The following is a 27,510-nucleotide window of genomic DNA, read 5'->3' on the forward strand; positions in this document are numbered from 1 at the left end:
CACAATTTACATCTTTTTATATTGTGTGTTCCTGGACAACTTTTTGTAGCTTTAGTTGTTTTTGACTTTTAACCTTCATACTAAAGATATTTTGGATTTATACATCACCATCACTATGTTGAAATATTCTGGATCTGACTATACATTTACCTCTACCAGTAGTTTTATACTTTCACACATATTCATGATAGTAATTAGCATTCTTTAATTTCCATTTGAAGAACTTCTTTAAGTATTTCTTGTAAGTATAGTGGTAATATATTCATTTAGCTTTTGCTTGTCTGAGGAATACTTTATTTCTCCTTAGTTTCTGAAGGACAAAATTGCTGGGTATAGTATTCTTGTCTAAAAGGGTTTTTATTTTCTTTCAGTACTTTGAAAATATCATCCCATTCTCTCCTGGCCTGTAAGATATCTGCTGAGAAATACACTGATAGTCTAATGGAGGTCTCCTTATATGTGACTATGCTTTTCTCTTGCTGCTTTTAAAATATTCTCTTTGTCTTTCACTATTGATAGTATGATCAAAAAGTTCCATGGAGAATACATCTTTGAGTTGTTTCTGTTTGGGGACTGTTTGGGGACTACTGACAACATCACTTCCAAGACTTAGGGATTTTCAGCAATTATTTCATTAAATAAGCCTTCTCTTTCTCTTTTCCTCTGAAAATTGCATAATATGAATATTTCTTTACTTAATGGTGTCCTACAAATCCCATTGACTATCTACACAGTTTTTAATATTGTAAAAAAAAAAGTTCTGACAATCATTTCAAAAGACCTATCTTCAAGATTCTTCCTTCTTTTTGTTCTAGTCTGCAGCTGAAGCTCTTCAGTGTATTTTTTATTTATAGCTGAACTCTACAGCTCCATAAATTTGGTTTCCTTTTTAATGATATCTATCGCTTCTTGTTTAACTCCTCACTCAGATAATGAATTGCTTTCCTAATTTCATTGTCTATTTGTATTCATTTTGTATGTTGTTGAGTTTCCCTAAGATTATTATGTTAAATTCCTTTTTAGGCAATTTGTAAATTTCCGTTTCTTTGCAGGTTAGTTACTGGAGAATTATTATGTCCTTTGATAGAGTCAGGTTTCCTTGCTTTTTCACGTTTCTTGTGTCCCTGCATGTATGTTTGCATACTTAGTGGTGCAGTCACTTATTCTAAGCTAAGAGTGGCTTTTGGAGGCTAATACTTTTACCTGCAGATGGACATATGGGTGTCAGTTGGGCAGGGTGAAGTTGCTCTGGTTCCATGTGGGCACAGTGGTGTAGTCTCTGTCTAGATTCTTCAGTTGCTATCGACATTAGCAATAATTGTGTTACCTCAGTGGTCTTGGCTGCAGGAATTTGTGGAAGTGATGGTGGCTGCATAGGTTATTAGTGCAAGGCCTTTAAGGATCCTTCTCTTCTTATCTTCCCTACAGTAGGAGTCTTATCTGAGGGGATCTCTCTTGGTGTCATGTCTGACATGGCCCACAGGCATGTGGCACTTGGAGTCAAAACACAGGTGATTAGAGAAACTGTGAAGACAGGTTTCTGGGATCAGGGTCTTGTAAAAGTAACTATTACAGCACCTGGGACTTGAGGTGCAGCTTCACTTTCCAAGGTATGAGTAGATGCAGTCCTCCCACTAAGCTAAGAACTGTTGCTCTGAGGTACATCTCAGCAACCTGGACCCAGGGAACTGGGGTGTGGCTGTAGTTTTGATCCTAAGGGTCAAGGCACAGTATTGACATGTCTCTGGGGGAGAATAGGTTCTCCAGAGGCTAAGGCCTCCTGGAGCAGGATACAGCAGCAATGCAGGACCTGGAACCAACAAAACACAGTGGGGCATGAGGTACCAACAGTGGTGACTGTAGACCCTAAGATGATGGAACTAAGCTGTATGGGTTCTGTGACACCAGGTGCAGCAGCAGCAAGTACCCAGGAATAGCAAGACGCCAATACGGCTTGCGAGCTGAAGGGTGGGAAGCAGTGCAGCAATGACCACTCCCCATAGAGGTGGGACATCTTAGAATCTCAAGCAGGGAACCTGCTCAGCCTGGAGGTCAAGATAGTACAGCTCAGCCAAAGCTCTGATTCTCCAGGATACAAGATGTTACGTCTTCTCAGCCCCATAAAATGTGGCTACATGGGTCAACAGAGCCTCTGCATCCCTTTGTATGAGGCAGGACTCAGAGTTAGCTGTGACATTGGGGGTGAAACTGCTCTGGCATTCCTGAGACTCGGCTCCCCAGGGACAGGATGCTGCCTCACCTGTAGAATGGGGAGGGGTCAACCGCTCTGGTGTGGCAGAGGCCCCTGATGTCCCTAGGGCCAGGGCACTCAGCTGTGGTGCCAGAGGCGTGACTGCTCTGGTGTGCAGGAGGCCTGAGGTCCCCAGGGGCTGGAGTGCTACTTCAGCTCAGCTCTAAGAGGTGGGTGCACCAGCCACTGGAATGCAGAGGCTGGAGCAGTTCCAAAGTAGCTTGCCCCTAGGAGGTAAGGAATAGCAGCAGATCAGCTCAGGAATGGCATGCTACCAGATGGGCATATTGCAGGGGCAGCAAAGTCTCAGGGATGGAAGGGTACAATGACTACTCACCCCTGGAGCAGGACACACTCTAATAGTGGCTCTAATTCAAGGTGGCACAGCACAGTAGCAACTTGAGCCATGGGGATGGGGAATAGCCACACTCCTTCTCTGGGTGTAGCTCACTGTGGACTCTGGAGCGCTTCTTCAGCTGGACTCAGAGCCTACGAAGACTGAAGGTGTCTCTAGCAGCAAAAACCGCAGCATCCATGGTGGTGATCGAGGCTACCTGGGTCCTCTTGCTTACCTTTTCTCTGCAGGAAGAAGTCTCTCCTGGTTTTGAGTTGATCCCAACTCAGGGAGTGGGGTGATGGAGGCAATGAATTTCTTTCCCTTCCCTATGTAGCCATCCTGAGTTTCTGTGCTCTACAAGATTTCTGCTGTTTCTTTGCTGTTCTTTGGAGCTCTCTTTTAGTTATTTTGGTCAAAATGTAGTTATTTCTTTGTTGTCTGGGGACTTTTGCGAGGGAAAAGAGCACTAAAAACTTCTTGTTGGCCATCTTGCTGACAGCCAACCTTTAGGATTTGTTGCCACCTTTTCCTGTTTTCTCAAAACATTTATCCAATATAGTTTCATATATATTCTAATTTCAATGTCTTCTTTTGTTCAATGAACGCGTTCCTAATAGCAACATAGAAACTCTTATAATCTTTCATAAGTGATCTTGACATTTGTTAACATTCATTTCATAATTTTCTGTTAATTTTTGGCCAGGCTTGTATTGCTGAACATCTCATATATGCTAAACTTTTAGATAAATGCTGAGAAATGATGGTGAAATAGACAGTCCCTAACCTGATAAAGCATATATCATTAGTGGGGAATACTTGCTTTCTCTTCTTTGCTAGTTAACATGAACGTGCCCATTCTTCTAGAAAATGTCACTTCAGGATCCTGTCCATAGATTTTAAGTTTCTAATAGATAATACTTCCTTCACCTTTTCAAGAATTTTATACCTACTTTGATGGTAAGAATATTTTCCTGCATGCTAAATTTTTTAACAATCTGATAGGACATTTCAACAAAATCAAATTGGCTAATCTTTTTTCATACTTATCCATTCATTTTGCACATTAGTCACAAGGAGTCTCCAATATTTTGCAGACACTTAAGAGAATTAAGGCATTTTAATATTTGACAAAATGTAATTCAGAGCATTTTTAAATGTATACTAATTTTCTTAAACAGATTATATTCTGTTTAAATTTCTAATGGAAACTTTCTCATACCATTCAGGTTTGGAAGAATTCCAAGGATGAAGTAATCGACTCCCAGAAGTTATTAACATGGTGATGAATTTATGTTATTTTAATTTATAAAATAAATAGCCATACGACTGATCTTAATTCTGTAACAAAATTATTAATTTTTATTAATTGATCAATAGATTTTATAAAATACACCATTTTTGTACTTTACTTTCAATGTGATATGAATTGTCAATCTATCAAATAACCGAGTCTGATAAAACCTTAACATTTGTCAGATAATAAGAAGTCTTTATATTTCCAATGAAACTAAAAAGCGTCTTTTTTGAAATTTGAAAATTTTGATAACCCAGAGCAAACAACTCCAGAACATATAGAGTACGAAGAGCCCAGAAAGTTAATCAATTAAGAACCTATCACATAAAACTGCATTTAAAGTAAATTATTATAATATTTATAAACTGATTGTATAATTAGTAGAGAAAAGCTTTGCTCTTCAGAATGTAAAATTTGAACTTGCAATCCCTTTATAAAGTATAAAAATGTTAAAATATGATTACCCTGCAGGTAATATTACACTTAAGTACCTAATAACCACAAAAATATTGGTTAAAAATGATAGTAAGAATATAAATTTCTTTAGTTCTTAAAAGTAGTCTGCGGTATAAACAACATGGGGATTTCATACATATTTTGAAGATGGATAAACAAGATCACACAGCTATTAAGTAGCAGACAGCCAAAAATTTAATTCATGGGATAGGTAGAAAAAAGGAATTGAACTTCATTCTAGCTAACTGTAAAGTAGCATTCATTACTCTAACTCTAATAAAGATAATCTAACTAAATTGGAAAAATAGGTCTGTGAGGCTTAGAAATCATTGATGTTCCATACTTATTTGAGTGTCTCCCATCCCTAACTGAGAAACCAGCCAAAAAAAAAGGGGGGGGGCATACAGTAAGTGTTTATTAAATGAAAGAAGAAAGAGAACAAGTCAATGCAGATTAATCCTTGGAAATATTTGGTCAGTGAAGAGCCCAAATATGCCAGCAAAATACTTAGCAATAAATAGAAAATACTATCTTGTTGCAGGAAGCCAAATTATTTTTAGGCCTGGTAAGTTATATGTCCTGTCATCTCTCTAAAGAAGCCAACAATTTCAAGAAAAGTTCCCTGTTTCAAAACTAGGGCAACAAATTTGTGTATAGAGTTTTTTAGTTTTTCATTCGTCATCACCAATAGCGTATCATGATTCAAGTGCTTCAAATTGGACCAGTCATGCGAATAGTTAGGAACAGAATGTAATTAATGACAAATTTTCCTCTGAAGGGGCAATCGATCTAAACTTGTCTTTAATCAGGAAACTTATAAAATAAACAATATTTAGATGAAAATATTCCACCATACTACCACCACTGCCACTACAATCAAAAGAACAGAAATCTGCTTTTTAAGTAACCTATCTTACAAGCAAAGCTGTGATATTTAGGGAAAGAAGCAAGACTTAAAACCATAACTTACTTGAGCAGAAAGATACTCAAAAATCTAATGAAATGGCCATTGTAACTAGGTTAATCTGAGCAAACATTACAAAATATGTTTAAGCCATGTAATATAAAAATAATAATAGGTAGCTAAATATTCTGATTATTCTATGATTTTGCTCATCCTCTGAAATTTACCATGCCCAATTTTATTTTTCAAATATATCTATGAATTAGAACAACCTGATTGAGGTGATGGCTCTGTATTTTTGAGCTGCTCTGTAAAAAAGCTACTTCTGACAGAAGTATATCAGTCAGCTAAGAGCCAAAAACAAAAAAGTTTCCTAAATTTATCCACATCTACTAACCGAAGCCACCAAGCAAAAGATAAATACAAAGTACACAAGAAACTGATAGATACCAATTCCATATTATCATGAGATTTATTCCATAGAAATTAGCACAAGTGGCTCATTTTAGGTGCTTGACAATTCTCTGATGGAAATAAATTGAATGAATGAAATATATGAATGAATAGAATGAGAAAAAATGTAGCAGCAACACATCAAACTAATTTATATAAAATTATTGACCTAGTATACCATTAACAGCACTTAAGAAGGGCCTCACTGAAGTATAAATAAAATCTGGAGAAGAAAAACTAAAATGATTAAGGGAATTAATTGGACACAGGTGTTTTTGAAGTGGGTGCTAAGGGGAGAAAAGCATTCCCATGTATCTTCATCTTTAATGACGCATATGACACAAACTGACAAAAATAAGACTGTAATCAGTGGAATTTAATTTCATCAATCCTAGGAAAAGGTACAAAGCTAAAGACATAACAATTTTCAAAGGGAGCTCACTCAAGTTTGTGAATGGTATATCCACAGAAGTTATTCAGCTCAGTGTCAATACATGTTCTAGCAAAAATATTTTTTGAATTAATGGTTGAGAAGAGCTGCCTGAATGGCAGAACTGAACAGTGATCTAGCCAATATAATACTCTTCAGACTCAAAAAAAAAAAAAAGACAATAGAGAAATCTGACATTCTCCAGATACTGGCAGGTCTTACTCTATTTCACAGTGAATTAATATGTGTAAAGTGTTTAGAGGTACAAAGTAAATGCTACGAGTCTTTATTATTAAAACGGATAAAGGACTAACTGAGGCAAAATCTTCATCAACCTCAAATTATCCTTTTTTTTTTAACTTTCTCTTCACAGGAGGCTCTTTTCTATTTTTCTGATTTTTTTTTTTATTCTATCACTTGAACTCACTACTTTCATTTCTGGCATCCTTGTCTAGTAATATCTTGAACAGTATTAAAGTAACCTTGGTAAAAAGAAAAAAGTCCCATAAAGTGTTATGGACTGAGACAATCACTCCTTGCTTAGAAATGAGGTGTGTTCTAATGTCTTTTAAAACATATAGCTGTCTGGTTAAGGATGATTAATAATTAGAAAATTAATGAATTTTTCTTTGGTTGCCCTCTGAGTCCCCAGCTTTTAGTTTTGGCTATGTTCATGCTAGAGGCTTTGCAAGGCAAATTCATTTTACCTGGGGAAATGCTGAATAATAGCAGATGTTGAACATTCATATATTAAAAGAGAATAATGTTTTTACCAGGAGTGGTGAGAAGGAGAGATAAAATAGTGGTCTAATATGCTATGGCCACTATTATATATTTGAGAATAATAATATCTAAGAAGACATTTTGTCATTTTGGTATAATTTTTGGCATTATCAATTTTTTGGTTTATCAAGTGGTGCCTGACAGTTTTTTAGCAAGCTGGAATATTCTAATTACAAACTGCTCTTACTTCAAAAGAGAATGAATAGGTTCATTTTCCCTGCAGTATTTCTAGATATGAGAAAGGATGACCTTGCATTATTGTTATATTCCAGGTTTAGTAAGTGTTTTCTTCTTAGAAAGTGTCTAACGCTGTAAAGTTACTGGTTGGTTTTGAAACTCCTACAAAAATGTGAAAGGACCTTGACCCTATGCAAATCCTAACACAGTGCTCAGAAGAAATACTTTATTCCATAGGGAATGCTCATTCATCTTAAATCTCTAGGTTTAAAGTATACAAAACCTGAAACCATCTTTCTGAGCAAAATGTCTTTGCTTTAACAATCATCCTTTAAAAAACGTATAATTTTTTTAATTTTCAGCTTTATTTTAAATTTTAAAAATTCATATAGGAAAGGATGTGAGGTAATGTGACTAACAAACCTTCCAGATACTTACCTGAGTAGATAGAAATATATGTTAATATACAGTGAATATACATGAATACTAATGAATTATGCTTGTTTTATCTTCCTTTTCTAAAGATATCTTACTTAGTAAAACCTGGTCTTCCATTTGAAGCAATGAAAGAAACAGATTTTCATTTCCTGAAACTTAACACATCTTTATAACATTGAGGCTCTTCAAAAGCTTCTATTTCCCAAGCAACTGTGAATCCAAAGTATTGATTTTTATATAAGAACTATAAGTGCAAAGAAAATGAAAACACGTATATATTATATATTCTTCAGTTGTAGTATTACACTCAAAAATGTATCTGTGCTACACAATTTCTACATCAGTTAATATACTTCAACAATTAACAAAGATTGTCCAGCCTTATTCATCTTTCTAACAGATGTTCTTAACACGGGTACCAATGCTACAATAAGACATATTCTAAAATGCACAGAATTAGTCCTAAAATGAGAAAAAAATGTAAATATAGGCTATTATTGCATTAGCCTCAGTGAAAGCTAGTTTAACCTGTTAGTGTAACAGGTACAGCTCTTATTTTAACTGTTTGTTTTTTTTTTTTTTGCTAAAAAATATTAATATCTATTCGGTCTCCACTGGTTAGATTCCAGTGTCAGGCCTGCTTAACTCTGACATTCTTTTTTGAATTATCTGAATACATACACCCTTAGAGTTCTAGTTTAATTCTCAATGCATGAGGCATATGCACATTAGGATTCCTCAAGCATGTACTCAGTGTACAACTACAGCACAGGAGATATTTTGCTTTAATGGCATTAGCTGCTGCTCTCATTGCTGCTCTTATATCCTCCTTGTAGTTTCTTTGTCTTTGCTATAGGCCCATTATCCACCAATGCCAAAATCTGCTCTAACTGCAAATGCCAGGAGAAAAGCAAACCTTTCTCCCGTAACAGGGAGCTGCAGGTCCCCGGTTCCTCTTAAACGGAAAAACATGTTTCTATTCTTTAAAAAGACATTTATATTTTCAGTAAGGAAAAAAGTTTGCTTGCTGAGCAAATCGGCTATATTTCAGTTAGTCAATGATTTTCTCAACTTCTGTTGAGTAAAAATAAAATAGCCTTCAAAGGCAGGAGGAAACAGAGAAAGGAAAATGCAGTCAGAGAAGAGGTCCATTTCAAAGACTGGGATTCCATGAGACCCAAACAGGCCTGCTTTCCACTTTCCTTATGGTCTCTCAATGTAAATGTCACTTTTAAGCAACTGAACAGGATAAAAAAGACCAAAAGCCCTTGGGTCCAGCCCTAAGAAGCCCTTAAATTTCTCACATTCACTGGGTATGAGTCATTTGAGAATAAAATATCAATAAATTAAAACATTTGGATCACCTTCTAGTTTATTACTTCAGAGGAGTTATTTTGCAGACTGAACTTCAGTTGCATTAATAATTATCTTTATGCCCAGGTATGTGTCCTTACAAAAATTAAGAGAAAATTTCCAGTCTGCTGACTTTATCAAAGTATAACTTATAATGTTTTTGGTGTGTGAAGCTCTTTACCTTCCCAGTTTCTTTAATGAAAGAATATACACTCATGTTTAATGATTCTCATTATAGAAGCACTTTCTTGTAATGCTACATTCAGGAACCTGAAGGAGTCACCTAGAATATAAACCACACAAATTATAATGAAACCTATGCAATATGCACAGGGGATATGACTTGACCTGCATCGGCACCAGATCTTTAAAATAAGGAGTTCTCCATTGCAGTATTTTAATAAGCAACATTTTTGCTGTATTAAAATTTTAACATAACCTTTTTTCAAATTAAAATGATCAAGAGTTGTTGAAGAACAGTTACTGTGCTGTGTCAGTCCTTCTTTTTATCTGTTTTGAGGAAACAATAAGATTTAATATGATTGCCGTCAATGGCATACTGTAACTTAATCCATCCAATAATGTTGTCACTAACAGCCAAATTTGATAAAATAACATCAAGCAAAAAGACTATTCATGCCATGAATCCTCTCTGAAATGTGTCTTCAGCCCTAAGCTGAGGAGGTCGTTTCTAATGATCTTGACACTTCTCTTTGATGAATGAAACATTATCTAAGGCTTATGTTCCTATAGAATAGTCCACATTGCCAGTATAGATAAGAATTTATTTAGTGAGACTGAATCTAGATACCAAGTTTATTTTGTATGTATAAATAATTGGTATAAGCCTAAGAAGCCAAAATGGATTACTAGGGTTGGAAATGTTAACGTATCTATATGTAAAATCAATGTACTTTTCTAATAGAGCATTCATTTTCCCAGGCCCATGATGCCTACTTACATTTGTATAGTGGTTCATACATTTCAAAGACCTCATAAGTTATTTTGTCTTCAAAAAAATTTTGTGGACTTACTTAGTCAGTATAATTCTCCCATTTTTCAAATGATAAGGATGAGTTAGAAAGGGGAAATGCCTTCCTTGGAATCTGAGCTTCTTATTTCCAATCTATCCCCCTGACTTGTATCATACTTCCTGTAAAACCCCATATCTATAAAATGGTAAACTTGATTAGTTTGCTAGAGGACAAAATTATCACAAAATACTTATTGTGATAATTTTATTATATGTAGTATTCCTTAATTCTATATCAGAAACTGGCTCTGAAAACACACATACATACAACCTAAGATTTTACTAACAGTTAAGTGAAGTATATTGGCCTAAGTCAGAACAAGAGCCTCCTTAACAATACTATGTAATTCTGGGCTTCTTTATTGCTAGTCCATGGAAGGTAGATTGCCATAGTATCTCTCCAGCAGATAAAATTGTTTTTCAGTGTTTGAGCCTTGATGCCTAAAAAAGCACTGTTTTTGAGATTAATGGCAAAAGAGGTCAACTTCCTGAATTTCTTTACTCTTGACATGAGCCTGACTTCTGTTTTTTCTATTACGGGCTCAGGTGTAGTGAACCTTAAGCCATGCACTTACAGGCAAGCTTTTATGCATATCACAATAGTATGAGTTACTGCTGACACAGCCGTCACTCTTGTTCTTTTGAGTATTTCTTTCACTCTTTTGCTGATGCCATTATGAAAATTCATGCTGGCACAGCCTTCAAGGCACTTAATATCCTCTCTTATTTATGTGGCTATCTTATTCTTAAAACTTTGTTTGCGAAGAAGGTATTTATATATATGGAGGGGCAATTTGTTTATAGAGTTTCTACTTGTAGGTTTTCTAGATTTATATTGAGCTATCTCACGAGCTAAAAAGCAAAAGCAATCAAATAGTAGAAAGCTTTTTAAATCTATATAACCTAAACACAAAAACATATCATGACCTGTAATCCCAGCACTTTGGCAGGCTGTCGCAGGTGGATCACCTAAGGTCAGGAGTTCAAGAGCAGCCTGGCCAATAAGGTGAAACCCCGTCTCTGCAAAAAATACAAAAATTAGCGCAGCGTGGTGGCTCACGCCTGTAATCCCAGCTACTTGGGAGGCTGAGGCATGAGAATCACTTGAACCTGGGAGGCAGAGATTGCAGTGAGCCAAGATCATGCCACTGCACCCCAGCCTGGGCCACAAAGTGAGACTCTGTCTCAAAAAAAAAAAAAAAAACCATAATAATAAGACTTGTTTCTTCTCACTATTAACTGTGTAATTAAATGTGATGGAGTTTATTATTTCACTTTTTACTTTAATAGGATGAGTTTTCTGTGACACCGTAATTGTTCTGTCATTAGTTTTCATTTCTTAATTATTAAATATGGATTTAGAAGTAATCAAATCTTATATCTGACTCACCTCAAGGTTTTTATACTCCTAATGCATGGTCTGTGTTTAATTAAGAACAAAGTCTCAGTTGTCTTATTTACACTCTGTTCATTTTCAATACCTCTAAAAAATATTTTCCAGAATTCCTGCATTTACAATGTGACTGATAAAACGATGAAGAAATATGAAAAGTCATTCAAAGACAAAATCTGTAATGAGGATACTGAAACTGAAGATATACTACCATGCTAAAACAATCAAAAGCTGTCAGTTTTCACCCCATGTATAATTCTGTTGACTACTTTTAAATCTAAGATGTATTTTTCATAATGGTGAATAGAAAGAATTTTATCACAAGTATCTGAATGAGCTAAAAAAAGCAATACCTATGCATAACATGTCACTTGTAATAAGGACATCTTTTAATATTGAAACATAATGAAATTATAAATCAGGAATAATCCACAGTATAATAAAAATTAAATGAGAAATTTAAACAAAGTTGGTGGAAAGTCATCAAAAACCAAAAGATACTTTTGGAAACGTTTCAGTTACCATAAACATTTATGTTTTAAAATCACATGTTTTTTAAAGAATACTTTCATTAATATAACGTTGTATTGCTGATTTTTCTTCAATGTCATTTAAAGGCATTATTAATTCGAATGCCAAAATAAAACACTTCAATTAAGATATTAAAATTATGTTATACATATATAAATGCCTAGGCACATAAATCAAATAAACTTATCTTGTAGATTTGTGCAAATGAGTCATGTTGCCTTCATAAAATATCAGTAAAATTGCAGGAAAATAATTAAAACATATTGATATGGTATTACTATCTTCACATTTTTGTTAATTTCATTTTTTTCTCGGTAGGAGTCATTTAAATTTATGTTGGAGAAGTTATATGATGACTTACAGATGCTTTCATATTTTACCTTGGTTTATGTGTTCTTCAAATTATACTTGGAACAATAACAGAGAAGTAGATAACTGCCTATTACTACTTCACAACATCAAAAGAGAGCAGTATAAAATATTTTTGGAAGCAATCTATCCACTGACAGACGAATGGATAAAGAAAATGTGGTGTATACATGCAAGAGAATACTATTCTGCCTTTAAAAAAGAAAGAAATTCCGCCATTTGTAACAACATGAGTGAACTTGGGACATCATGCCAAGTGAGATAAAATAGACAAATACTACATAATTCCACTTGTATAAGGAATCTAAAATAGTCAAATTCACGGAAGCAGAGAATAAAATGGTGGTTGCCAGAGGCTTGGGGGAGGAGGAAACAAGGATGTATTAGACAAAGTGTACGAAGCTTCCGTCACGCAAGATAAGTAAGTCCTAGAGATCTACTGTAGAGCATAATGTGTATATTCAATAATTCTGTATCATACACCTGAAAACTTCCTGAAGGGCAGATCTTATGTTGTGTTCTTATCACCAAATAACAATAAGTAAAGAAGATAGGAAGAAAATTTTAGAGGTGATGAATATGTTTATGGCACAGACTGTGGTGACCATTTGTTTTATGAATGTACACTTATCTCCAAACTTATCAAGTTGCATACATTAAATATGTACAGCATTTTGTATGTCAATCTTGCCTCAATAAAGTGGTTTAAAAGAATACATACATATATGTATGTGTATATATATGTACGTATATATATGGGTGTGTGTGTGTGTGTGTGTATATATATATAATCGCCTATGCTATGTCACAAATAAAAGTTGAGCTTTTGGAAGTTGTTAAGTATTGGTACATTGTAATTTTTACTTAATTTAATAGTACCACTTAAAATAAATTTAAATTTGAATTTCAGAACAACATATATATACCCTGGGTTCTATTTAATAATTACACTGTCACATATTGATCAGTGAAAGCTTATATAAAATGAAAAACTGATATAAAAAGACATATAGCAAAACTACACCCTCCCTCTACTTTTTCTTCTAGGATGCCCTATAACAGCACAGCTTAAGGCACAAAAACCTTTCTTCAAGTTCTGACATTCCAAAAGTATAGGTATAATATGAATAATTCTTCATAAATAAAATTAATGACCTCTTATTAAGTCATTTAATCCTAAAATACATATATCTACAACAATAATACATCATATCTTTTAGATATTTTTTGTGTTTTATCTCATGAATGAGATGTCAAGTCCTCATTTTTCTATGTTTGATATATTCTGTATATTTAAAATATTATTAATTACTCTTGACTTCTTTATTTTAAAGGACAATTTGCCCTTACTATAAAATACTACAATTGAAAATATTTCTATTTAGGTAAATTGTGGCATTTTGAAGCTAATGAATAGCAAATCAGATTATATAGCTCCTAATAAGTAAAAGATGACTCTTTAAGAATATTAACATGTAAATTTTTGGTTACATTTTATTGATACATTTTCATGCATCAGTTGGTATTTTTAGTCATCCCTAAGGATGGTATAAGCCTAATGTAACACTAGATCAGCCTTTTACTAAAAGTTTCAAATAATTCAAGTGCACTTACCATGTTCCAGCCAGGATAGAGGTAGTCTGTACCAACAAATTCAAAGTAGTGAGCAAACCCTTCCTTCAGCCACACGTCTTCCCACCACACAGGCGTCACAAGGTCACCAAACCACTGCAGTAACAAAATTAATGGTCATCAAATAAAATAAAATCTATCCCCAAACTATTTTATCTAAAATTACATGTATTAAACTATGATTATTATAACTGGAATTCATTCCCCAATTGATTTTGTGATCTTAAAATGTGTTGTGGCAAAACTGTATTGATTTATTTGAGTACTTGGGTGACACTAGTTTTTTTATATATGCTTTCAGAGAAGAACAAAAAAGAATAATCAATGAACACAAAAGAATATTTGACTTGGAGAAGAAAGGGCTCAGGAGAGAAAAACTGATGAGAGCTGTCTTCAAATATTTGAAGACCTATTATGTAGAAGAGGAAAGGCTTGTTTCTTATAACCCTACAAGGGACAAATCAGGACTAATGAATGGAAATTAGCATGGGTAAATGTCTGCTGAAAACAAAGAAAACCCTTTAACAGACTGAGATGGCCAAAGATGGGAAAACACTGCCTTGAAAGGTAGTGAGCAGTTCATCACAGGAGGTATGTAAGCATCACCCTCTAGTGGCAGAGGCTATCCAGAGAAGATATTTGCTGATTGATAAAACTAAGGGTTTTTGATGTCCCTCACACTTGACTCTCCATGATTCTATTATAATAAGGATTTAGACCAAAAAAAATTCTCTAAGATGCCTTCATGAAAAATAATGTAATTTTAACAGGTGTTTTGATTAGATCATGATGTATTATTCTGAAACTTGCTTAGTTCAGGAAAACGTTAAAGGAATTCTTTTCTCATTAAAAAGCAAAAAATACATTATATGCCAGGAGCTAGCCTGAAGATGGGATTCAGTGAAGAAAAGTTAGATAATGGTCTTCCTCATGCAGCTGACATTTTATTGTAGAGGTAGGGGGGATGAGGGGAGGTAGACAATCAAAAAATAAATAAGCAAATGAACAACACAATTTCAGATCCTAACAAAGTGCTACAGGAATGAGGGAGGAACTGCTTTACGTTGTAAAAGCAAGAACATTCTCTCTAAGCAAGTGACATTTGAGCTCAGACTTCGATGATAAGGGAGAGCCAGCCATGAGAAAGGCTTGGGAAGGAGAATTCCAGGGAGATGTAATTAACCCTTAATGTGAAGACTCTAAGTGGGAATGAGCTATTTAAGAAACAGAAGAAAGACCTGTGCGGCTGGAACATAGTGGACCAGGAGGAGGAAAGCGTGAAAGAGTCCAGAAAGGCAGGCAAGTACCACATCATGCATGGCTTTAGGAGCCACATTAACAAGCTTGGCTGACAGTTTCAATAGTAACAGTAAAGTATCTGTTCTTCAAGGGGATCTCTCATTGAAATACAAATAAAAACAGCTCTCAATATGTTGAGGACCACAAAGTAAATGTTTAACCTTTAATAATTTTTTAAATAAAAAATGCATGTTTCTCCTTTAACTTGAAATCCTAACTTCAGAATTGTGACAACAAATAGGTGGACAGGAAAGGTAACATAGAAATTAACTGGTTAATGACAATGGAAATTATTTCAAGTGTTTCTCCTAGCTTCTGGTTCATTACTCTAGTTAAGTGGCCTACAAATACTAAGCTATAAAACAAGAAAGTAACTTAGAATATGAAACAAATGAAATCCAGTTCTCTGAACAATTATACATTATCAGTGCGCTTTCACTTCAACAGAACTATATATCTAACTTGTCATTTATAGGAGCATTCAAAAACGAAACTGCTGTTGTCTCAAATAATTACATGATATCTGGTCAAAACCATCCTCTTTAGTACAGACTAGGAGCCTCAGTTATCTCTGCAAAGGATCCCCTTAAGCCTGAGATGAGGAACACACCTCAGAGATCTGGTCAACAAGGCAGATACAAACATCTTACAGGTTCAGTGCAAAAAACTGACATTTAGGGGCCGGGCAGGGTGGCTCACGCCTGTAATCCCAGCACTTCGGGAGGTCGAGGTGGGTGGATCACCTGAGGTCAGGAAGTTCGAGACCAGCCTAGCCAAGATGGTGAAACCCCGTCTCTACTAAAAATATAAAAAATTAGCTGGGCATGGTAGTGGGCACCTGTAGTCCCAGCTACTTGGGAAGCTGAGGCAGTAGAATCACTTCAACCTGGGAGGCGAAGACTGCAGTGAGCCAAGATTGCACCACTGCACTCCAGCCTGGGTGACAGAGTGAGACTCAGTCTCAAAAAAAAAAAAAAAAAAAAAAAAAAAGCTGACATTTGCATAAACGGTCGTCTGACCTGGATCACTTCATCATTAAGTCTGTATTCATTTATCAGCATTTAACTGTTTACCTTCTTTCACTGACAGCATTTTTCACATCACTCGTTCCTTAGTTTTTTCAGCTTTTAAAAAGGTGTGGGGTTTATAATTTATTGAAATCACACCGTATCACAATGAGATTTCCGGTGTTATAAGTTTAAAGCTATCCATAAATACTGGTAACCAGGACAGGTATCACTTTCTATTGGCATGGATGTCTCTTTTCAGTGATTTTTTTCCACTAAAATTAAGATTCAAATAAGCACTGCGAAATTTCTCTACTACCTTCCATTCATTGTGAGAAAATGCATAAAATCAAAATGAAATTAATTTTATCTTAGCTTCACTACAAAGTTGGCTAATTTACATATGAATTTCGAAACATGCCAAGACAAAAAATATCAATCATTTGAGAACAAAGACTCTACGGCTGAGTTAGTGAAAGACTTCCTAAGTGTCTATGTGGTGGGAAAAGGGGAATAACAAATTGATTTCAGCAAAAGCAAATTGTGACACGTACACAAAACTCAGCTGCATCTTGCAGCGATGCAATAAATCATTGCCATCACTGCACTTACCATATATACACACCAATAATCACAAGAAAATAAAGCAAGGTTGATAACTGATCAGATAGGGGCTCCAAAGAGGCTGCTGGGTGGCAGTGCCATCTCACTCTTCAACTAAATGGAATGACAGTTGCTTACTTAATACGATTAGTGTGTTTGTTTTTGTTTATCCTATGATTGGAGAAAAATGACATATCTTCCAGAAAGAACTACACAGTGCTCCATATAAAATTAAAACTTATTTGGGAGGATAATAATTTAGCTCTTAATGTAGGTATTCAAAATCATTCTCAATAGCTTTCACATTATACTTACACCTGATTCTTTTTCTCATACCTGGTGACATATCTCATGAACAATGACCATGGTGACATCCAGCAAATAAGAAATAGATGAAACACTGGGATCCAGCAGTATTCTTTGTTCCACAAAAATACTTAGTCCCCAGTTCTCCATAGCAGCATACGGATGCTTAGGCACAGCTAAAAGATCTAGAAATAAAATAAAACAGTTCCAAAGGCTTTAACAAAGACACCAGATTCTGAATTTATATCCTAAAAATGTCCAGAAATCCTAATTATAAGGAATACTTGATTTTACTTGGTGATTTTTTTTGGCAAATTAAACTACCTGCCATTTTTACGTGACAGCAGAAATATAGTCTATCACTGCAAATGCTGGTCATATCCATTCATCACAGTTCATTTTCAAGCCCAGTGCTATAGGTAGCTGGAAGTATCAGTGCCATTATTGATGGGCCCATCCTAATAAATTTCATAAGTCAAGGAAACCGAATGCAGCAGGAACCTACAGAGGCAAAGGTGTTGTGCCTTCTAATGAAAATATATTTGACTCAATGCAGTAAATACTATATTCTTACATTTACCTCAATATGTGTAAGAGAAAACATTTTATATCTGTTTTAAAACGTGGTGTTTTCTAATTGCTTAAATTCTAGTGTATTTTTTCAGTTATGTTAAAAGAAATATGTTACATGTAATTATATCTTACAGGGCAAGCTCTGATAGTGGATATAATGGAAAAAAAAAAAAACTATTGAGGGGACCCACAGGCTCTGGTCTGGCTCTGTCATCAACTGGCTATGCGACATCAGTAAATCACTTAATTTCTTAAGACGACAATTCCCTCACCTATGAAATAAGGTCATTAGCCTTAATTCTCTCTAAAATGCCTTCCAGCCCCAAGTATCTATGATTAGATGATTCTAAGATCTGTGCTTACTTTAAAAGGTCATAGAGGTATTATCAACTTCTGGTTATGGTGACACAAAGAGTTCATGCTTCGATGTACTCCCTCTGCTCCAGAGACATAGTGATGATAAATCAAATATTAAAAGGGAAAACTAAAAAACATCTCCAGGCTTAAAAATAAACCTCTCCCTGGACCAGAAATGGTACAGAAATGCAAAGTGGTGATTACATGTGAAGCCACAGGCCTGCTGGGCACTGGCTCCAGCAACAGGCAGTGGCGGCTGGGAATTGGCTCTGGCAGATCCTTCCAGAGCCAAAAGGACCTAAGCCACGCTGACTACTTAATGCCAGGGATTGAGGTAGGGCATGCATGCTCATGAAAACAGGTTGAAAATAGCTAGCGCTACTTGCTTCCTGGGAAAGTCAGTAAGTGGCAGGGTAGAAATTTGAACCCAGCAGCCTGGTTCCAGCACCTGTGCTTTTAATCACAATGCCAAGCATAGTGTTTACAGTCTCTGACCCAGAAGCTCTACTTCTCGATATAACCCTGGGGTAACTCCCTACGATGCAACAGAAAATTGTACAAGAATGTTCACTATAGTATTGTTTGTACAGGTGAAACGAGAAAATTAAGTGCATTTAAGCAAGGTAAAGGACAAAGAAACTGAGAAATAGGTATATAAAGGAATATTACACAGCAATCTAAACAACTGATCTCACCACTAGATTCTAACACTACATACATCAACATGGACAATCTGAGAAAGATAATGTCGAAGAAATAAGTGAAGAGTAAAATGACCCTATAATAACATCCACTATTTAAAAACAAGTAGAATAACACCATGTGTTGTAAATGGATACTCATACATGAACACATGCACAGAGACCGTAATGGCAAGATGCACGCACAAACACACACATAGAGCAATGATAAACATTAAAGTCAGGATCATGATTGCTTCATGGAAGAATGGAGGGGAAAAGGATGGAAGACAGTCACACAGTGAATTAAATAGTGATGTTTTTAATAATAATATTTCACTGTTGGTGGTATGGGTACTGATTATATTACTGATTCTTTTCCATATGCTTTAAATATTTCAAAATAAGAGAAAGAATAAAATAGTTAACAGTCTTATAATAAGGTTGATTTTTCTTTATTCCTGACTTTAAAAAATATCTTCTCAGCATTGGTTGTGGGTATTTGTTGTTGTTGTTTTTGTTTGTTTGAGATGGGGAGTCTCGCTCTGTCACCCAGGCCAGAGTGCAGTGGCGCGATCTCGGCTCACTGCAACCTCCGCCTCCCAGGTTCAAGCGATTCTGTTGCCTCAGCCTCCCGAGTAGCTGGGATTACAGGCACACGCCACCATGCCCAGCTAATTTTTGTATTTTTAGTAGAGATGGGGTTTCACCATATTGGCCAGGCTGGTCTTGAACTCCTGACCTCGTGATCCACCCGCCTCGGCCTCCCAAAGTGCTAGGATTACAGGCCTGAGCCACCACGCCTGGCTGGTTGTGGTCTTAAGTCTGAAATGTATATTAAAATACGTCAAATATGACCCCATCTTCTGCTACATTTTAGACTCAGCATAAGTGCATTACAGCTATAACACAACAAAAAGGGAAATATGAGCAAATAGTTGAAGAATTAAGAGTGGTAAGAGAGAGAAAAAACAAATCTGATTGGGGAGGTTTTCAAAGAGATGGTACTTAAGTTGGACTTCAAAAGGTAAATAGGGAATTGAACAATGAGAACACATGGACACAGGAAGGGGAACATCACATACCGGGGCCTGTTGTGGAGTGTGGGGAGTGAGGAGGGATAGCATTAGGAGATATACCTAATGTTAAACGACAAGTTAATGGGTGCAGCACACCAACATGGCACATGTATACATATGTAACAAACCTGCATGTTGTGCACATGTACCCTAAAACTTAAAGTATAATAATAAAAAAAAGGTAAATAGGATAACAACGGGCAGAAACAGGTAATCTATGCATTCATACATACAACAAATACTCATTGAGCATCTCCCTTTGCTCCATATAGACATAGTTTTGCCTTGTCCTGCAAGCTCCTTGCTCTCTATCATCATGGTGCTTATATGCATATGTGAGTGTGTGCAGGACATCAATTAACAAGTAATAAATGAATGAGAAAATTAGTAAATGATAAATGCTACAAAGAAAATGTAACAGAGTAAGGTAGTGATTGATTGATGGGGTGGGTGTGGTGTGGTCAAGGCAGCCCTCTCTAAGGTAGTCACATTTCATCTGAGATGTGAATAATGGTAGAAGCTAGCTTGTTTGAAACCAGAAGTGCATTCAAAGAGATGACAACAAATGCAAAGGCCCTAAGGTGAAAATGAGAGAAGAATGCTTGACAAAGAAGGTTGATGTGGCTGAAATACATAAAGAGGAGGAACACAGATCAGAGAACTGGTATGAATTGTTAGTTCATAACCAATAGATATTCTTTTATATAAGATTTTACCTTAACACCTTGTCTAAATATGAACAAACCAGATAGCAGGACCACAGTGTGTCAACTTTGTCACCAGTAGATGGCAACAACAGTAGCAGGTCTGGTGTCATTTACTTGTAGCAACATGTGACTAATGAACAAGCCTTCTGACCCAAGCCTGTGACAAAGTAGAGCCAATTCCATAAGCTGTAGTCCTCCAGGAGCCAAGAGTAGTCAGTCGTCAAGGCTAAGCTAGCATATCAAGCCACACATTGGGATTTGGATTGGCTCAAATAGCACAGGAAGAAGACTCTATGCATATGAGCCAGGTGCAGTATAGGAGTTTGGAATAAAGAGGAAGGTAGACTTGGGGGCAGTTGTCAGATAGGAAAAGCCTGACTAACAGCATAAGCAGATATGGTGTGGAAACAATAGGAGGCTGGTGATAAAGATATCAGGCACTGGTGACCTAAGCAGGCAGCTGGTTACATACTGGTATCGAGAGGTATGAGGTCACAAAAGTCAGGCCTGGGTAACAAGATTACAGATCAATCAAACAAGGACTCTTCAGCAAATGGAGCCAGAGTCAAATTAAAATCATTAAAGAATAGAGTAAAACACAGATCAGTAATAGAGGATGGCTTCTTATATACACACAGGTTTTATAATAAATATGAGGAACCATGATTATAGATGGCAGAGTAGGGAAAAAATAAAGAAAACATTGTATGCTACTAACCTTATAACAGTGTATTGAAGCAACTTAGATTTTGTTGAAGCAACTATGGAGAAGTATTTTTAATTGTGGCTCTGTTCTATGTCTTCACAACTTAAGGAATCTTATATGATAGGTTTATAATTTAAGAGCACCTATATGAAGCATATATTCACACAAACATTTGTACACAAATATTCATAAAAGCCTATTTCCAGTAGCTAAAAACTAGGAACAACTCAAATGTCCATCAATAGGCGAATAAATAAAGTACGGTATATCCATGCAACAAAATACTACTCAGCAATAAAAAGAAATGAACTATGGCCACAGTCCACAACATGGTTGAATCTCAAAACAGTTATATGGAGTAAAAAAAGAAGAAAGCTATATCTACTCTATGATTCATGCCATTTATGTAAAATTCCAGAAAATGCAAACTAATCTATAGTGTCAGAAAGCACATCAGAGGTTGCCTGGGGACAAAGATGGAAGGAGTTAGAAGATAGCGACGGGAAACTTTTGGGAGTGATGAATATGTTCATTATGGTAATAATTTCCTGTGTGTATACATGTGCTAAGGCACCAAATTGCATACTTTAAATATGGACAGTTTACTGTACATTACTGTACCTGAATGAAGCTATTAAAAAAAAAGCAAGCCCAGTAACAAAAATATTCTTTTGTTTATTTAAGGTAGATAACATTAATTCACAATGAATTAAATTATTTTAATTTTTGCAAAAGAAATTTTTTATGAGACTATGCCCATTAAAATGTATATCCATAACTCTTTCACATGCCTTGAAAACAGAAGAAAATTCAAATGTTTCAGAATCTAATTTACTTGGAAATTCAAAGAAAATGCTTGATAAAATTATGCATAGTAAGTAGTCTGCTTCCAATTAAATAGTATAGTACAAAAAACTATAGACAGATATGAAATAATTCATATAATACTAGTGAATGTGATAACATAAATTAACATAAAAATCTGACTTGCTCTACTTGTTTGCCTCCTACTCACCCTCAACGCACTATAATTTGCCTTCTATTCTTAACACTATCCTGAAACAGCTCTGAATAACTAAATTCACAAACTCTCATGGACACTTCTCAGAATTCATCTTTTTTTGGCATTGCTGAGAATTATCATATGGTAGGCTAGTGTCTATAATAACAGAATACCCATGTTTTTCCTCCACTTCTCAGATTAGCCCTTCTTCTTGTTTTGTTTTGCTTTGTTTTTCATTTTCTTGCCACTTTCTGACTTTTGAAAATCAAAGTTTCCGGGATTTACATCTGTGGCTTCTGTGTTGTTTTGTTTTACTAACTGCTATGGTTTAAATGTGTCCCCTCCAAAATTCATGTTGAAATGTAATCTCTATGGGTCTCTTCTGCCATGTGAAGACACAACATTCATCCCCTCTGGAGAATACAGCAACAAAGAGTCATCTTGAAAGCAGAGAGCAGTCCTACCAGACACCAAAGCTGCCCGTGCCGTATCTTGGACTTAGCCTCCAGAATTATAAGAAATAAATTTCTATTATCTGTAAATTACCCAGTCTCGGATATTTGGTTATAGAAGCATAAATGGACTAAGACACTTACTCTACTACTTATTTTCTTTGAGTGTTCTCATCCACTTTAACATCATCCATCACCAGACTGCTCTCTTTGAGCGCTAGATGAAAATATCGAAGCATCTTGTAGTAGGCTGCTATTTGATAGGCCCCCAATGTGCTGGGCCTCCTTGTGTAAGCCTCTCCCCTTTTAATCTGGCTTAATAGTACATACTAAAGGAAATTTAAGAAAGCCTTGCAGCTTTCTGTTTTGCCCTCTAGGGAAAGTCAGCCCTCATAAAATAAAATGGCCCATTGCCCTGACAACATCATGCAGGGAGAAACCCCACAACTTTGCAAAAGGTCCAAAGAATCACTAAATGAGGTCTGTTCAACAGTACATACTAACCGAAATGCAGTCTCCAGCATTAGTGAAAGTGTTGCCTTATTACCCTTCTGATGCATAACCTTGTAAGCTAGAAATGCACTCTAATATATTCCAAATTATTAAATAATCACTAACAAAAATGTGTGTAATATCAGTTCTCTCCTGTCTGCCACAGTCAGATTCTTATCTCACAGGTCATGATAATCAGTCCAGAATAAGATGCTTTGCCCCAGCTTTGAGCTCTTCTAAGCCCTGGCTCCAGTGTGAAAGAGTCTGGTATCCTCCAGCTCAGATATTCTCTGCCACATGATCAAGCTCACACTCCACACTCTTAAGTGTGAGAAGAGTACAGGAGATGCTCTCTGATATGTGACCTCAGATAGTTATCAATTGTCCTACTTTCTCTCATACTTTTCCTTTTGCCTAAGCCATACTACTTACAGTACTGACTTTTCCTGGCAATATTTCTTCACCAGCCAATTTCTGCCTTCCAGTTCTCCACACTCAAACTTATCAGTTCATTCTAGATTTGTCATCCATTTATTTAGCTAATTTGAGATTCATAAGTCTATAATAAGATCAGAACCTGAATGCCCCAGACTTCAACCTTAATCCTGAGGGAAAAGGGATAGAAAGTCCTGGAAGACAAGAGTTTTAATGCTGAAGAAATAAATATCCCAGCAATTCAGGAGCATCACCTCAGCAGCCAATCCTTCCATGCCTAGGCAGAAAACAGACCTGCTGCTGAGCCCCTAGTGTAGTCAGGGGATGTGGCATTTTCCTGAAAAGCAGCACTGGTCTCTGATTGAATGTAAGATATTTTTGCTCAGAAAATCTAAAGTGCCATACATTAATATTAGAAGTTGTGGTTTCAGAACAGAATAAATTCTGTAAATTTGTTCTTTCTGGTTTTCCTTGTACACATAAGGTACTTCTCTGAATTAGGAATTCACTCATTCATTCAATAAAGTTTGTTGAGTCCTTACTCTGTTCCAGCAGAGAAGGAGACTAACAAAGATGCTCGTGTGTCCAAGCTCATGTTTCAGGTTTGAGGGGTTGGGGAATGCAGGTAGGGCAGGGGGCCAAATAATACACAAATAGACAAATAGATAATATGAGACTGCAATTGGGGCTATCATGAAAATTACACATAATATGTTAAAGAATAACAGAGTTGGAGGCAGAATACATTTGATCAAATGACCAGGAAAAGCTTAAGAAAATTAGTATCTAAGCTGAAACATCAACCCAATCCAGGAAGACAGGGCAGTTTTAATCTTAATTGTTCATTTGCAGTGCTAGCATAGTACCAAGAACATGGCTAATATTCAAAAGGTAACTGAAAAATAAATGGTTACCTTCGATGGCAAGTCATGCTAAATATAGCTTACAACTAGTTTTGCCTGCAATCATAAGCCACACAGATGTATAACCACTACCAACACCACCCAGGAAAGGGCCTTAGGTTCAACAGTTCTGGTCATGAATTCCATGGTTTCACTCTGCCATGTAAAGAGCTCTGCGGCTCTTCTAAATCACCTCTCTACTCCTATGCAAAGTATCACTTAGATGCATTCCTTTCCGATTCACAGATGGGCTCTATTCATACTGATTCTTCCAATCAAAAACCATCTTGTGCTCAAATCTGCAGGCTTCTGACCTAACTCTTACTTCTGTTTCCTGCCCCACTTCACCCTTTGAATTTTACCTTCAATGTTGTCACCAGGCTGTACTCTAGTAGCATCTCAATCACAATCCAAGTTATTTTTCCAGCTCTGCTTCTCAGATCTTCTTGGCAGAAGGCAATGGATATAATGCTTAAAGCTGCAAGTTATGGAGTCCATACTGGGTTTGGGATCCAAACCCAAATTGTTTAACCTCTCTCAGCTTTCAATTCCTTATTGAAAACATGGGGATATTAACAGTACCCGCTTTGCAAGTTGCTGTGAAGATTAAATGAGTTATACCATGTAAAGCACTTAGTCCTACATAGTAAGCATGATAAATGTTATCACTATTTGTGATCTTTCCAGTTCTTCCCCACCTTGGAGAATCGAATGCATCATAGGCCTCAGGAAAGGGAGGAGGAGTCTTATCTTCAAACAAAGACGAAGTTTAGGTTAATATGTTCCATTATAGATTTTAATTTTCAAATTGAAATTTTATATTATGATTTAAAACAACATAGATCCTACTTAAGACTGAGCCAAAAAACACTATAGGATATGCTCATATTATCATCCAGGGACACTAATTTTAAAGGCATAGTAGGTTAAAAAAAAAAGTTGTATTTTGATTATACCATGACTGGCTGTTGCTCAAGACTGTCTATAAGCATTTGTGTTTAAGAATAAAAAATGGAACATCTTGCTCTGAAGATTATGGGGCTAGTAAAAATATAAACTACATTTGAAATAGTAATATTAATAAGATAAAATTTATAGAAGTAACCCATAACTAATATTTATAAAATGAGAACTACCATTCTTTTTCTTCCTTTCAAGGGTATACTCTCAAGATTTTTACTCATAAACCAGTTAGGTACTGAATGACTCTTTTTCAGTTTGTTTGACAAAGAAGTTCAACTTTGCCATCCTTAGATACATTCCTACCAAATTTAGGAGTCAGTCCTTCAAAGCTTTAAAGAATACATTTTTCTCCTGATGGACTTTTTATTCATTCATTTAAAGCAGACTAGTTTCAGCTACACCTTGTGGGTTGTAACAGAACTTTCATCAGCACTACTTGTATTCAGAAGCTTAGCTTTCAAGTTCTGGAACTTCTAGCATTCTTCCGAATTAGCATTAGGCCATAATAGGCAGTCAGTGTTTTTGCTGATCCTCCTGCCACACATTCAAAAGATTTTTTTTCATTTCAGCAATCAATTTTCCTCGACATTTACTGATTACTGTCAATTGCAATGGAAGAACACTTTACATGTGTTGCTTGATTTCCTTTTTCTCCGAAAAAGGCTTTCTATGCCAAAGGATAGATCCCATATGCACAGGGAACATTTGTCAGTTTCTCACCCCTTTAATATTTAAAATTAGTGCTACTTTGATTCTCACCATCGTATTGTGCATTTTTTGTTGTGCATCTAGTACTTACAAAATCCCAGTCTTTGCTTTAAGAAACATGATTAGGTATGAACACAGAAAAGACATTAAATGACCCCTTCTTGCCATCCACTGGTGACAGCCCAAGTTGACTAATACTTGTTATATAACAAAGATTTGCTGTTATCTCAGAGAATACAGGTTGAATGTAAGGTTCCTTTCTATTGAGGTTTATTTACAGTGTATTTTCATTTATTCCAAAAATACTTGCTCATTACCTAATACTGGCCAGACTGATTTAGGCTGGGCATATAAACATTGAACAATAAAGACATATTCCCCTTAAATTTTCATGGAGCTTAAAAACCAATGGGGGATACAAACAAGTTAAAAAGCATATATATTATAGACACACATGACAGCAATTACAATGTAGTGCATATGCTACAACGAGTGCACAGCATAATGGCTACAGCATAGAGCAGGGATTAAGAACATGAACTCATTTCTGCTACTTAATGGGGCACGTTACTGATCCTCTCTACCCATCATTTTTCTCACCTATAAAATGAAGATGAATATAATTGCAACTATTTTGCAGGACTACTGTGAGGGCTATTGTTGAAACACAATTCTCAAGGGTCTCTTACATTTCTGTATATCTTATGAACACAGGCACTGACTGCTTTTTGTTCCACACTTTCTTTTTAAGGACGGTTTTGTATAGCAAAAACAGAGATAGTAGGCTCTCCAGAGCAAAAGGCATACATACTATCACTTATAAAAGAACCACATTCCCTAGGGTCAGGTATACTCACCTATCATATAATCCACTGCATGTGCAGATATCAGCTGGACCTCTGTGTGTCACTCTTGGGAATTAGGGCTCTGGGAACTGGCACAAAAAATTGATGATACCAGCAGGACACAGTGGCTCATACCTATAATCCCAGCACATTGAGAAGCCGAGGCAACAGGATCACTTGATCCCAGGAGTTCAAGACCAGCCTGGGCAACATAGTCAGACATTGTTCCTGCTAAAATAACAAATTAGCTGGGCATGGTGGTGCAAACCTGTAGTCCTAGCTACTTTGGAGGCTGAGATTGGAGGATTGCTTGAGCCCAGGAGGTCGAGGCTGCAGTGAGCTATAATGTTGTCACTGCACTCCAGCCTAGGCAACAGAGTGAGACCCTGTCTCTAAAAGAATAAAAAATGCTTATACTCTGGCTACTGCTGTAGCTAGAATAATAATGTCTTTTATTTCTAATCCAAGAGTTTCATGACTTCTGCCAGCTTCATGAAACAGTGGTGGTCTGATTAGTTGATATTACAAGTAGGATAAAGTAAAACCTTAGACCCCTAAC

General features: G+C 36.1%; 1 protein-coding gene across 1 annotated transcript in view; it reads right to left on the reverse strand.

Moving 5' to 3' along the window:
* The window catches only part of TRHDE (thyrotropin releasing hormone degrading enzyme), a 388,816-nt gene that overhangs the window by 176,246 nt on the left and 185,060 nt on the right, over positions 1 to 27,510 (reverse strand). The window contains exons 4-5 of the mRNA XM_003259555.4: positions 17,080 to 17,234; positions 13,817 to 13,930 (exon numbers count right to left, since the gene is read on the reverse strand). Coding sequence (XP_003259603.3) covers positions 13,817 to 13,930; positions 17,080 to 17,234 — 269 coding nt within the window. The remainder of the gene's footprint in view (positions 1 to 13,816; positions 13,931 to 17,079; positions 17,235 to 27,510) is intronic.

The sequence above is a fragment of the Nomascus leucogenys genome, chromosome 10 (assembly GCF_006542625.1).
Source record: "Nomascus leucogenys isolate Asia chromosome 10, Asia_NLE_v1, whole genome shotgun sequence".
In the NCBI taxonomy this organism is placed as follows: Eukaryota; Metazoa; Chordata; class Mammalia; order Primates; family Hylobatidae; genus Nomascus; species Nomascus leucogenys.